General features: G+C 35.4%; 1 protein-coding gene across 8 annotated transcripts in view; it reads right to left on the bottom strand.

Annotated features, from left to right (window-relative positions):
• Positions 1-14,751, bottom strand: part of KIF27 (kinesin family member 27) — a 78,203-nt gene that overhangs the window by 43,263 nt on the left and 20,189 nt on the right. For all 8 annotated transcript variants that reach the window (XR_012071845.1, XR_012071846.1, XM_072959209.1 and 5 more), the window contains 4 exons: positions 9,133-9,339; positions 3,166-3,335; positions 2,594-2,700; positions 1,175-1,330 (listed from right to left, as the gene is read on the bottom strand). Coding sequence is in view for 6 of the 8 variants with exons in the window: in XM_072959209.1 (XP_072815310.1) it covers positions 1,175-1,330; positions 2,594-2,700; positions 3,166-3,335; positions 9,133-9,339 (640 nt within the window). In the remaining 2 variants the exon portion in view is untranslated. The remainder of the gene's footprint in view (positions 1-1,174; positions 1,331-2,593; positions 2,701-3,165; positions 3,336-9,132; positions 9,340-14,751) is intronic.

The raw sequence follows: 14,751 nt of genomic DNA, 5'->3' as shown, positions 1-14,751 counted from the left end.
GAAGGATAATCTATCTGAAAGAAAATCATTTATTCTAGGGGGGTAAACATCCTCAACTTCCACGGGCAGTCCTCTGGAATCATGGGGATGGAGAGGCTATATAAACCCCTGAATACCCCTACAGAGGTTTACTGGCATGATCTTGCCTACGAGAAAGGAGAACGCTCAAAACCAAACAACTGGGATAACTGGAGCTGCGATGATGCACAGCGCATCCATCACCGGAACGAGGAGGGATGATGCTTTGGACAGCAGCTGGGGTGAGGAGACTGAGAAAGGAGGAGCCACGGCCAGAAAGCAAGCTTGCAGGAAAGGGGGTGGGGTGGGGAGGCAGGTTTCTCTTTGCTGGCAGAGGATTTGGGACCCACAATTTGGGAGGTTTGAGTGTGATTATAGCTTTGGGCTTGAAGAAGAGGAAAACAGTATTGCCTTCAGTTCCCCCAGATGTGACCATGGAGTTGTTTTTCATTGGAACTGGGGGAAAGAAATGCTAGTGTGTCTTATTCCTTCAATTTTTTAGTGAATTTCAAAGTAGTCAAGGCTCACACTTGAAGTATATTAGTGGAGAGAAAACCCAAAAGCTTGAGGTGTGCATTTTTAGGGCAAACCTAATGTAGTTGAGGATTGCGTACATATGCCCAGCCTGGCAGAATTTGAAACTAAGGGAATGAACTGAAAGTTTGGCTCACTTAAGAGAATAGCTCTCAAGGATCAATCCTTAAAACATTAGAGAAATAAAAATTATTTTAAATGTATTATCCATTTAAAATTCCAAGTTTATCATTCATGTTAAAAATAAGCTATCCAAGAAAATAAAGACAAATAATTTAAAACAAGTATTTACTAAAATGAGTTAGAAAAACTCTCCAACTTATTCCCAGATGTCTAGTATAATGGTTCTTATAAAAGTGGCAAAAAACATTAAGTGCCATAGAGTTCCAGGGCAACACAGACTTCACACTGGTTACAACAATTCACAGGCAAAATCAAATATAACAGAGTTATTTTGATGACTAACTTCCACACATTGGCTTTAGAGTATCCTTTGTTATACCAAATTCCAAGCTACAGTGGATAAAACTGAGTGTGAAAAACTTGAGTAAATGTTACAACATCAGAAGCAAATTTAGAAGCTTTTCTTTCTCATATGAGCTGGTTCACAGGATACTATTACCTGTTTTAATTAATTCTTTAATCAGATCTTCCTTCATCTTGATGTTAATTGTAAGTTCTCTCATTTTTTGTTTAGCTTCAGTAAGTATGAGTTCTGAATTCTTTAATTTTTGCAAATTCAACTCTTGACTCTCCTGGAGACATTCAATTTTTAAATCTTTAAAATAAAAAAAATGAAGCTGAGCAATAAATATTCAACAGATTTAGAGTTAAAAAAGAAAAGGAGACACAGAAGCATCCTAGTGGTAACAGAGGAAGGGACAAACAGAAAAAGAAAAGAAAAAATACATGGCACTTGGGATTTTAGTTTTCCAGCTTACAGTGAGTTTTCCTTTCCTTAAAATATATGCATGCTCTACTCATAACCTCTAGATTCTGATACACAGTTTTTCATGGCCCTTTGATATTCTGCAATTTGACATTTTCTTACCCTGAGTTATTTAAGAAAGGTGTAAGATTTTCAGATGGGTAGAATTTTGAATTCTTTTTCCTGTTAACTTGTGGTTTTACTGCAATCAGAGAAGGTAGTCTACGCCAGGCTACTCAGAGTGTGGTCTCACATTGTTACTGTCTTGCACCAGAACATAAATCAACTATGTCACTGTTTTAGTTCAGCTGACGTTTTTTGTAGCAAGACTTCCTCAGTGAGGGGGCTGGTGCACTGATTTACATTCTGACATAAGTTTCTTACCTGGCTGTAGCCCAGTGACAAACAGTTGGAGGATGGCTATTTGGGTAGCATTTATCTACACTATTTATATATTTTTAAATTTTATTTCAGTTTCATTTGTGACATAGAGTCAATTTTTTGTTAATAGTACACGCATAAGCTCTAGGAAAGATGCTATTTTTACAGTGTACGATTGATTTCTCATGTCCTCTATACTCTCTGTACTCTTACTCTTTGTGTTTTGACCACTCATATCCAAGAGAATGAGCTAAAATGTCGTACTATAATTTCTGCAACAAATATTTTTAATGCTGTTTTTGATGCATAAAAATTCTCGTCTGTTGTGAACACTGTGAGCACTGAGTAGACTAAGTTGGCTCTAACGCCAGATACATCACTAACGGTAGGCACGTGTGCCAGTGAGGCAGTAACACATAGTAAATTACTGAACATGTATTTTAAAGTAGTCAAGAGTACAATGCATATCAACTGAGGTCTGAATATAAAATCCCCATGCTGAGAGATTTAGCCTATATCTCTAGCCAGAACTGACTGGTGGAAAAACTTTATTAAGGAGTAAAAAAGGACAAAAAAATCAGAGGTAGAGCAGGGACTATAAAGGAAAAGGCAGGAAATACTCCTAAGTTCCCACCTTTGTGAGTTCCTGGATGCTTCTTCAATTATTGCCTGAAGGAAAAGAGAAGTGTCTTATAAACATTATATCTAAATTACTTGAGAAAGTCTGTGTACCTTCATTCTCCAATCTTGACTTTTGTGTTTGATCCTGCATATCATTCAATTCAACAAGAGAACAAACAGAGCCTGGCTTTTGAATCCAATGGGAGTGACTTCCATGTCTTAAAAAAAAAAAAAAGATCAGGATCAAAGGTAACTTGTATGTTAATGGTTTTTAACCTGCCCTCAAATTAGTTTCCTCCCAAATTATTTTTTAAATTATGAATTACATAAAATAAACAGAATTTACTAATATTCCACAAAATAAAAAGATGCCCCCCCACCATGATGGGCCCAGTGGAAAATTCATCATGTTTCTTGCCACTGTGGCAGCAGAATGAGGAAATCTAAAAGCATTCCCTCTGAAAATTAAAATCCAACCACCATAAAATTATCTTACAATCATTAGACTAGATGACTTGTATTCAAACACTGGTTTCATAACACATTAGTTCAAAGTTCATGTAGCAAAACAACCTACTCTTACATCAAACAGAAGAGATACACTTTAATAAAAAAAACCCACATCTGCATATATTTATTGTATCATGTAATTCTGTCTATTAAATCAGCCTATGTGAACATACCTAATTTCAGATTTCTCTTGGCTTTTTGATTCTTCATCATCACTGTTATCAGAAAACTGGCAGTGGAGGACTTCATCTTGTTCTTCTATGTGACCCAGCAGCATCTGACTTCGTGTTCGAAATCCGGCAACTAGTCGATCCAGAGAGTATACAGAAGGACTTGTGTGGACCTTACAAGTGATGCCCCCACCCAACAACAGAGAAAGTGATTTTTAAGGTGTCTATTTTTATCTTATTGCCCAAAATATTTTTAAGAGGTTATTACATAGGTATTCTTCAAACAGCCAATCACTGAAAATACCTCCCCCCACCAAAAAAATCAAAATTCATTTCACAGTACTATTGTATCTCATGGACACATACTTTTTTCAGAATCTACATAGCTCTTCCTCTCCTAGAAAGATCATCTAATTTCAATGATAGCTTCGTGGAAAATAGTATTCAAAAATGAAACCAGAAAGGGGCATGAGTGAAAGCATCACAGTTCTTAAACACAGCACAGGTACTCCCCGACAAATGTGGAGTCTGTACATAGTGTAATAGGAGACAACTGTTCCTCACCCTATCCGCTAGTCTTCCCAGCTCAGAACACTGGGAGAACTGCAAAGGGTCTGCAATTCCCCTCCAATCCAAATCCCACCACGTGAAGAAATCCAGAGCCACTGCCACTTCCTCTGCCAGGGTAAACTATTCCTGATCTGTAAGCCTGAATGTATTTACTCACACTTCCTATGTGGTAGTCAGGGGGAACTGAATAATGACCTAAGTGACATACTCAATATGTATCACAGGGTGAAGAGATTTTCATGGACTAGCCGGGGAGCATTCTGTATTGTAACATGCTTCTATTGGCACTAGACCGTAAGTTCTCAAAAACTGACCTTGGAAAACAACAATGAATTAGAAATTGCCTTTATACCTTTATTCTAGTTTCTGTTACCAAATATTTCCTTTTTCACCACTTCTTTGTAACCAAACAGCGTAATTTCTCAAAAAAGGATAATAAGATCTTAGGGGAGATACTCACTGTATTAGTTTAAATTATTATAAGCTATTCAAATTATAACATATAGCAGAATGTGTATATCACATGGTGCTCCAGATTCAACTGACACAGGTCCCTCACACAACCCCTCCCAGAAAAGCCGACCTGGTACTGAATGTTCCTTGATACCTGATTTTTGTGCCTCCACTGTCGGTCACCTAATAAGACCAGTTGTCATATCAGGACCATGATGGGTAAAGGGTAAAGTTTTCTAGGTGGTCTCCCATCTCTCGGGTACGGGGGGAGGGTTTATTTACAGAAGAACCAACTCAAGAACTATTTATCCAACAAGCCCAATGTACCTAGCGTGGCCATTCTGCATCATAACTGACAGGAATCAAGCTTTCTCTTTGTCATGGGAGGGGGATTATTTTGGAAGCAAATAAAACTTACTGTTCAGAATAACTTTGTTCTCTGGGATTGTAATTTGCTTTAAAATTTTCTTTTTACAAAGAAAACCAAATGACCCAACTTAATAAGGAACACCAAATAAGTTCTGTCAAATGAGTAACATTCAGTAAACTAATTCATTAACAGTCTTTCCAACAGAACAGTGCTTTGCCCCTTCTAGGCTCACAAAGCCATCTATAATCTCCTTCCTAGCTAAGGGTTGGGTCCTGCTTCCTGTAGTTGCTTCTGCACTCCCTGCTCCCCACAAATGATATTTCTGCATTTTTCAACCACACCCCAAACAGTACTGATCACAATGTAAGTACTAAATAAGCTGATTAATAATTCAGATAGCTGAAGTGTATCCAACTGGAAGCTAAGTTAAAAAAGTTTCTTTTGTATAGCACAGGAAACTACATTCAGTATCCTGTAATAACCTTTAATGGAAAAAAATATGAAAATGAATATAAGTATATATATGCAAGACTGGGACATTGTGCTGTACACCAGAGACTGACACATTCTAATTGACTGTACTTTAAAAAAAAAAAAAAGGTCAGTTTTTCTCTCTAAACTTCTCCTAGAATTGCACAGCAACAGGACTGGACAGAACTTTAAAGCTTACTGAGTTCAACTCATCCCATGTTTGACTCTCCTTTCTAATACTGCAATTTACCATTTAACTTCTGCTTAAATAAACACACTGTGGGGGCCCTCACAAGCCCCGGGACCTTGGCCAGTTCTCACTAGCGAGTCCCTCTTTATATTCCCTTAGCACTTCTTCTCCTTGGTCCTACCTAGTCCTAGAGATAAAGCCTAACAATAATGATCCACCTTCAGATATCTGAAACCGGTTATCACGTCTCCTCTGAATCAGACTAAATCTTCAGATTTTCCCCAAGGTCCTTCAGGAGCTTGCTTGTTATCTGAAAATAATCTAATTTGACTTAAGGTGCTAGATCCAGACCTGAGTGTAATATTCTCAATCAGCATACAATAAGATAATTTCCTCTCACTAATGATGCATTTGACTTTGTTTCATCAGATGTGCTACAACTCATTTGCCACAGTTTCTGGCTTTCACATATTTAGCTTTGAAGTTTAATCTGAGAGCATCACAAAGGTTCATGAGATGTAAGCTGCGGTTTTGCTACTGTGAAGTTGGTGTGTTTTGCTGGAATGAGGGCTTGGCTAGCAAGGGAACCTGGTCCAAGCTCAGCAGACACATCTCATACAGCTCTACTTCACCATGAGCAATCATGTATGCAAAGGACAAAGCGGTTAAAAACCAAAACAAATTACTTATTTTGTGAGAAAAAAAATAGCTTCTGTGTGAGAGAAAAAATTTTAGTGAAAACTGAAAAGGATGTTAACTTATAGTATATGGAGATAATGCCTAAGAACTTCGTGGATGAAATGTAATTCACTCAGGAAAAAGAGAAAAGATTTTACAAATATTTCCACTTCTGTGAATTTGGAGATTCCAAAATGTTTTTAAAATATATCCCATAAGAACATTTTGGTTGGTTGTCTTTGTATACAATTGTGTCAAGTACTGAAAGTGGTATTCTTTCCCTATTGCTTTTATTGCCTTTTCATAATACGATATTTCATCAAATCTAAAATGCCATTAACTGTAAGACAAACCCTTATTTTTTATATATCAAGAAAGAAAAAACGCTGCCAACTATGACATACCATCAACTGTAAAGCATATCCTGCCATCAAAGATGATAAAACGTGAAAAAAAAATGTGAATCTTACAATCAACGAAAAATGGTAGACTTTCATCAACATTTGTGGTATTATTTTAAACCTAAGTAATGACTGGGGCCACCTTTGTAATTTTTTCTTTCCAAAGTTCCCTTTTGTATGTATAACACTGGCTCTTAGTTTTAATTATATCACATTTACCATGTTAAGAAAATAGAAACCTGTTGTATTTTTTCTTTAAGTTTAAATCTAGATTTGATCTTTATATTTCATTAGATGAGTTCCTGCTATCTATTGAGACAAATGAGTTTCCTTCTCTTTTTTCCAATTAATTTGATAAATTACACCATTTTAGTTGTGAGGGGCACAACTGCAAAAGCAGACAAACCCTAAAGTTACATTTCGGTGTTAAACTTTTTAGAGCAAGAGATAGTTGAAAACAAGTGTGAAACAATAGGAAACGGCATGCCCTTAGGATAAAATATTATTCAGCCATCAAGATCATGATATACTATGAATATTTAATGATTGTTGTCAAGTGTTTGTGATATATTAAGTGAGAAAAGCTAGCTACAAAAGTATATCTACAAATACAACAGAAACAATACACCTTTAAAATAAGATCTTTTCACCTTTTCTCTCCAATATGTGTAAACAAGCATATAAAAAATAAAATCAAACTCTTTCTGTAATCAATTTAAAAACTGATTAAGGGGGAAGGGTACATAGCTCAGTGGTAAGAGTACAAGCATAACACGCATGAGGTCCCAGGTTCTATCCCTGGTATTTCTACCAAAAGTCATAAATAAATAGATAAACCTAATTACTTCCCGCACAAAAACTTTTAAAAATAAACAAATAAAATTTTTAAAAATTAAAAAAAAACTGATTAAGCCACCCCCCCCCACTTTGAAAGTATTTTAAGTTGAGAAAATATTTCCCTTTCAGACTGTTTTTACTTCATGAAAACATCAGAGCTAAACTCTAGAAGAAAATATTAGAGCTGGAAAACATTTGCTTGACTTCTGCCAGGGAGCCAGAAATCCAGAAAAAAAAGAAATCGTGTTTCAGATGTCTCTGGCTTAATTTAGCTAGTTTAAGTATTTAATATGAAACCCTTCCCTCACTCTTAGAACAATGGGACAGGAAACAGGACTTGAACAAGGCTTGGCACGCTTTGTGTCTCCCCATGCAAGCCTGCCTTTTCATGTCTGCAGCAGTAACCAGCCCACGCAGGAGGTGTGGCCAGCGTTCCTGGACGCTCAGAAGGAGCAAGAGAACTCTCAAAACTGATCATATGATCTTTCCCCCATTTTTTAGTGGCTAGAAGGGTTCTTTTGAGGGAAGAAGGAAAATTTTAAAAACAAAACTGAGAATTTGCTAATTTGAAATAATAACTGTGGAAGTCTTTATTCCAGTCATGCCTGCTTCAGGTTTAATCAAACATCTAGACATAAGAACAGAGGGGCCTAGCCCCTTCTCAAGGGCCAGTGGCTCTGTCTCCTCATAGAATATATGTGTGTGTGTGTGTGTATACATCCAGTGAAAAAGAAACAGTCACTGAAAGAGAGAATAAATCTGTGTAACTTTTATAATCAGAAAAAATGTTATTCTAAAAAAATTAAAGAATGGACAGAAATGGGAAATTCTTTCACATTACTAGGCAGTAGTAAAAAAAAATTTAGTATAGAAGTTTTGACATATATTAAGTTGAACTAATAGATACCCGATTTGAATCCTATAAAGGACTTATATTTCTTCTCAAATGTTCTATAAAAATTTACCATGTATTCAGCCGTAAAGAAAATGTCAATAATTCCAGAAAGTTTACCTGAAATTAATAATAATGGCTTGAATTTTAAAATCTAACCACTTAAAATTGCAAACTACATAGGTAACAATAGCATCTCTCTTTCTCGCTCCGAGGCACTGAGTCTGGGATGCAGCAGAGGCACCCCGTGAACACGTGTTGAGGATGCGGCGTGCCAGGCACTTCCGGAGTCACCGTCTCATGTAAAACCTCCATACACCCCGCACACCCCAGATTCTGACAGATAAGGAACCTGAGGTTCACACAGGTTTAGTTCCATGTCCGGGCCTATACAATAGAGCTGGTGTTCACACCCAAGCCCGGCTGACTGCCAAGTCTATGACCCGTCTCATATTTCTTATCCCTTTACTATGTAACCAACACACAGATCTCGAACAGATCACTTGCCTTCATAAAATTAATAAACAGAAACCAAAATTCCTGAGTCTGCTAGTCTTTTCCATGGTGGAGATTCCTTGATTTTTTTCCAGACAAATCTGTGTGTGCACATATTGACAACCCACACACTTAGTTTTATAAACAAAAATTAAACTGAAACTTCCTGATTTTTATACAGTCTTGATTATGTCAGCCTGGCAAGACTGAATAATACATAAACATAATTTTGAAAAGAATCAGACAGACCAAAAAAAGGCAAAATAAATACCTCCAACCTTATCAACTTGCTGCGGTTAAAGAAAGAAAAAAATTCATGAAGATATTAGGCTTAGGCATGTCCGAAAATATGATGGCAAAGGGCAGCTTTTTTCTCCTTGATGAATGCAGACATTATCTTCAACTATTCCTTCCAAATATAACTACACATTCTCCTACTTACTAATTTTTTTTACTAAAAAGAAGCATGATTTTTTAAAAGACTGTACACAAGTCTATAAAACCAAATAGAAAAAAAACCCCACTGAGACTATACAAATACACTGTACTACAATATTACATATAACATATTTTAAATCTGAAAATAAGAAAGAGATTAATGTTTAGACTTTACCTTCCTGGAATCTGATCTTGCTGGGATATAAATATAATGCCCCAAATGAGTATCAAATGGTACAGTATATGGTCTCTTTTCAAGGATCCTGGCATCTGGCCCATCTCCACAAGTTTCCTTAGCAGGAGAAGTCATTGACAGGTTAAGTTTTGTTAGTTCTTCATTCAGTTGATCCACAAGAAGTTGTTGTTCTATTATTTTTTCATTCTTTGTAGAAGAGAGACAAGAATTTTAAAAATAGACAACCTCAGTACATGTGTAATGATTAAAAATAAATTGTATATGGACCAAAATCACAACTACCTTAACAAAAACAGTAAAAATTTATTTATCCAAAGACTAGCTTCTGGTGTTCACAAGAATCTAGCATTGTTCCGAGTGGTAAAAATTTGTGAACAGTAAGCAGCAACAAACACAGCCTAAAGAGTTAAATACTCAAAGATAACGAACGTCCCATACCCTGTGCTTGCCAACCTGAAGCACTCTGATTAGTTGGTCTTTATAAAAGTTTCAACTTCCTGAGTGAAATTCAAGAAGTAACAAGAGACAAGGAAGTTGACAAGTGGTGAAAGAATTGCAAATAGTTGAGGTGACAGCAAAGAAAGTGGTAACAGGTACAGTGAAGTGAAAGCCTGTACAGAGTGAAAAAGAAAGCCAGAACCACAAAGAGATAGAAGATGGGCAAGTGAGAGTCGTGGGAGAAAGGAGAACTTGGAAATCAAAGGCTGCACACATTGTATATGGGAGTAGGGAAAGGGGGAGAGGGGGAGAGGGGGAGACAGGGAGAGAGAAGAGGGAACAGAGAGAGAGAAACCACACACTGTATGTGGTTTAGTTTTTTATGCATCCTCTAAAGAAAAATTCTGAAGTATTATCCAACCTAGAAAGCTCAACATCAATCTTTGTTTTATAATCACAAAACTATGTAAGCGAGAAATGTCATTCATCTCAATACGTCCCATGGACTATAATGTTTAAATAGGGGGAAAAAACCCCCTAAAGTTTCACTGTGTTAATGCTGAACTATAAAATGTAACTTTATTTAAAAGTCATGTATTCAGATAATTAAAATATACGACACCAATAGCATATAAGTCGAGGCAGGTATTAAACAGAGTCCTTATATTCTCTAGGGAAAGGGTAAAGATATCAATTAATATTAGACTGTATTAAGTCAAGGGTGCGTGGTATACTCTCTAGGATAACCACTAAAAAGGGGGAAAGTTCAACCTCTAAGGTAATTAAGTAAATACAAAAAGTAAAAATACACAATTAATCCAAAAGAAGGTAAGGAGGAGAGAAAAAGGAACATAGATCAGACAGGATTAGTAAAAATCACAATGGTGGAATCATAACCAGAATACAATAGTAATCGTGTTAAATTCAGAAATGAACTGAGTAATCAAAATTAAAGGAGAAAGACTGTCAGAATGAATCATAAAATTATCCAGTCTACTGCTTAAAAGAAAGTTAAAATTGACACAGAAAGATTAAAAAGATGGAAAAAGACACTCTGGAAATATTAATCAAAAGAAAGCTGGTATAGCTATATTAATATAAAATAGACTTACAGGCAAAAACCATTAGAAGAGATAAAATGAGGCAAAAAACTGATAAAAAGGTAAATTCACCAGAATGATGTAACAATTTTACATGTCTACATACTGATAACCCATATTCAATATATATAATGCCAAAATTGTCAGTATTCATGAAGAAGGACAAATCCAAAGTCACAGTGGGGGATTTTAACGTCACTCTAAATTACCAATACAACAAAAAGACCAAAAAAGTGAGTAATAATATAGATTTGAATAATGTAATTAACAGGATTAAGAGAACCCAGAGGTTGCAGAATACACGTTCTTTTCAAGCACATTTCTAGTATCTACAAAAACTAGCCTTATGCTGAGCCATACAGCAAGTTTCAACACATTCAAAGAACTGAAATCATATGGACCATAATGCAATTAAGCTAAAAATTAATGATAAGAAATCCTCCATGTGTTAGAAATAAGATAACTATATAACCCAGAGATCAAAGAAAAAAGTCACAAAAAATTAGGAAATACTTTGAGCTGAATGTGGAATGCAGGTAAAGATAAGCTTAGGAGGCACCATATAACTTTAAATGCATATATTATAAAAAAGGCTAAAAATATATAGAAAGCTAAAAATCAATAAACTAAGTATCCATCTAAAGAATTTAGAAAGATAGCATACAGTTTCCCCCCAAAAAGCAGACAAATGAAATAATAAAGGTAAGAACAGAAGTTAATTAAATAATAAAGAAACATACACTAGAGAAGATTAACACTGTCAAGAACTGCCTCTCCAAAGACACTAATAAAACTGATAAACCCTTGGTGAATCTGACCAGAAAAAAAGAGAAGGCACAAATTACCAGGAATAAACAGGGGCTATCATCACATATCTAAAGAGATATGAGACTATTAGAAACTTATGCCAATAAATATGAAAACTTAGATACAGTGGTCAGATTCTTAGAAAAATGAACCTTATCAAAGGGGAGGCAAAAAGGAAATATGATTGAATTCATACTCAAACGTTCCCACAAAGAAACGTCACACTCTCAAATATTTTACAGGTGAATTCAATCAAACATTTAAGGAAGAAAGAATACTAATTTTTCACACACTAGAAAAATAAAGAACGCTACCGAACCTATACCGCAAGGCTAATCTAAGTTGTTATAATATCTGACAAGAATATTCTGAGACAGGAAAATACAGGCTAACTGCACATGTGCACAGAGATGCTAAAATCCTAAACAAAATAATTGCAAGCCAAATCAAGAACATTTGTAGAAAAGAATTAACCTAGCAAGCCTGCCTGCTATCCTTTGAAAGACCTGCTTACAAGGTTGTCCACTGGCTGGTGTCTGTTCCCAAAACCCTAACTGGTAAGAGTGGCTTACTTTGTTCAAACTGTTAAGACAAGGTAGTTTACGCTGAACACCTGCTTTCCTTCCGGTAGTCTGGAAATTTAGTACATGCTGGGCAGAGAATGCCTTCATTACCACCCCTCAATGAAACCTGAGTCTCTACTGAGTTCCCTCATAGAAAACAATTCACATGAATTGTCACAGTCTTTGCTGGAGAAATTATGTACACGTGGGTGATTCCACTGGAAGCCTGTGCTTGGTTTCTTCCAGACTTCATTCTATGGGTGTCTTCTCTTTGCTGCTCATTTCTCTCATTTCACTGCAGTAAATCTTAGCCATGAGCACAACTATGTGCTGAGTCCTCCCAGTGCATCATCCAACCTGAGAGTGGTCTTGGGGACCCCCAATACAACAGTACATCATGACCAAAAAAAGGGATTATTCTAGGAATACAAGATTGGTTTAAAATTATAAAAATCAACAGAATTCACATTAATAGAATAAAAGGGGAAAATCATGATAAAGGAAAATCATTTGATAAAATTTAATATCCATTCATAATAGAAGTTCTCAGCAAAGAGATTTTCCTTGGTTTGATGAAGGATAAATTTAAAAATATCTACAGCAAACTTGATACTTAATAGTGAAATGATGAAAATTTTTCTTCTATGGTTGGAAACAAGACAAAGACACTTGCTATCACCACTTATATTCAACACTGTATAGAATATTGCAGCAAATGAAGAAAGGTTAAAAAAAAACAAATAGAAAGTATAAGGATTATAAAGGAAGAAATAAAAATGTCATTATTTGCAGAAGATACAATTGGAAACAAAAATACAAAAGAATTTACATAAAATATCAGAATTAAAAAGTAAATTTAACTGTATTGCTGGGTAAAAGCTATCAATATACAGAAATCAGTACAGTTACACGTACTAACAGTTAAGAAAATAACAATTTAAAAAGATACCATTTACAGTCACATAAAAAAATCAAGTACCTAGGAATGAATCTAACAAAAGATGTACAGTACTTCTACAAACACACACACACAAATCATTATGAGAAAAACCAAAGAAAATGTGAGTACATGGAGGGAGGTAACATGTTCATGGATTAGTTAGAAGACTCACAATCAAAAGATGTTAATTTTTTCCAAATGTACCTTATAGATTTAACCCAATCTCAGCCAAAATCACAACTTTGTGTGTGTATGGTCCCTGACAAACTGACTCTAAAATTTATATGGAACAACCAATACATTCTTGAGAAAAAGGGAAATAGAGCAAAGACCTTGCTCTACAGAATATCTAGACTTATTAGAAAACTACATTAAATAAATGTGATATTGGTCCAAGGATAGACAAACCAATGGGACACAACTGAAGTCCCATAAATACACGATACATGCATGAATGAACCTTGACTTATGACAAAGATAGCACTCAGAAGAGTGGTGAAAAGATCACCTTTTCAGTAAATGATGCCAGAACAAATGGATATCCATTTGGAAAAAACTGAAATTTGACCTATACCCCATACATAAAAATCAATTTCAGGAGGACTATAAAGCTAAATGCGTCAGACGAACGAAATTTGTAGTAGATACTGATGGGCATATGTAGAACAGATAAACAAGATTATACTGTATAGCGCAGGGAAATATGTACAAGATCTTGTGGTAGCTCACAGCAAAAAAAAATGTGATAATGAAGATATGTATGTTCATGTATAACTGAAAAATTGTGCTCTACACTGGAAATTGACACAACATCGTAAACTGACTATAACTCAATTAAAAAAAAAAGGTTAAAAAAAAAGCTAAATGTGAAAGGCAAAACTACAAAGCTCCTAGAAGATAATATAGAAAGTATTCTCAGAGGAAAGGGCTGGGAAAAGGAAAGTCTTGTTAAATAGAGCACCAACGTCATTAACCATTAAGAAAAAGATTGTTGAATTTGATTCCACCTTTTCATCAAAAGACAACATTAAGAGTAAAAGCAAGTCACAGAAAGGGAAAAAATATTTGAAATCATATAACAGAGAACTCATATGCAGATTATCTAATATGCTTCTGCAAATTAACTGAAAAGACTCAGTCCAATAGAAAAACAAGCAAGAGACTTGTATGAGCTTCTCACAAAAGAAAGTATCCCAACAGCCCAAAAAACTAGAAAAAGTGCTCAACTTCACTAGTCACTGGAGAAATGCAAATTAAAAACACAACAAAATAACACTACAAACCTACAGGTTGCCTAAGATTTAAAAATTAACAATAACAAATGCTGGCAAGCAAGTGTATAAGCAGCAGGAGTGCTTATACAGAGCTGGTGCAAGTATACAGTGGAAAACAGTTTCGTTTTATTTACTAAAGTTGAAAATTTGATGTGCAGTCAAATTCTAACAATTCTACCTAATGAAACTGAATACTTAAAAAAAAAAAAAAAGAGTTGAAGATTAGCCAACCCTATGACTTAGCAATTCAACTCCTAGGCACAAATCCGAAGGAAATGTGTGTGCATGTGCACCACGAGACATGGATAAGAAAACTCATAGGAAAAAAGAAGTCCCTCAACAATAAAGCAGAAAAACAAATTGTGGTATATTTTGCATACAGCTATAAAACTGATCAAGCTGCAGTGACAAACAACAACAGATAAATCAGAATCAGAACAGACAAAATGTTCAATAAATGCAACCAGATACTAAAA

This window comes from Vicugna pacos, chromosome 4 (genome assembly GCF_048564905.1).
Source record: "Vicugna pacos chromosome 4, VicPac4, whole genome shotgun sequence".
In the NCBI taxonomy this organism is placed as follows: domain Eukaryota; kingdom Metazoa; phylum Chordata; class Mammalia; order Artiodactyla; family Camelidae; genus Vicugna; species Vicugna pacos.
This window is presented reverse-complemented; position numbering and strand designations above follow the sequence as displayed.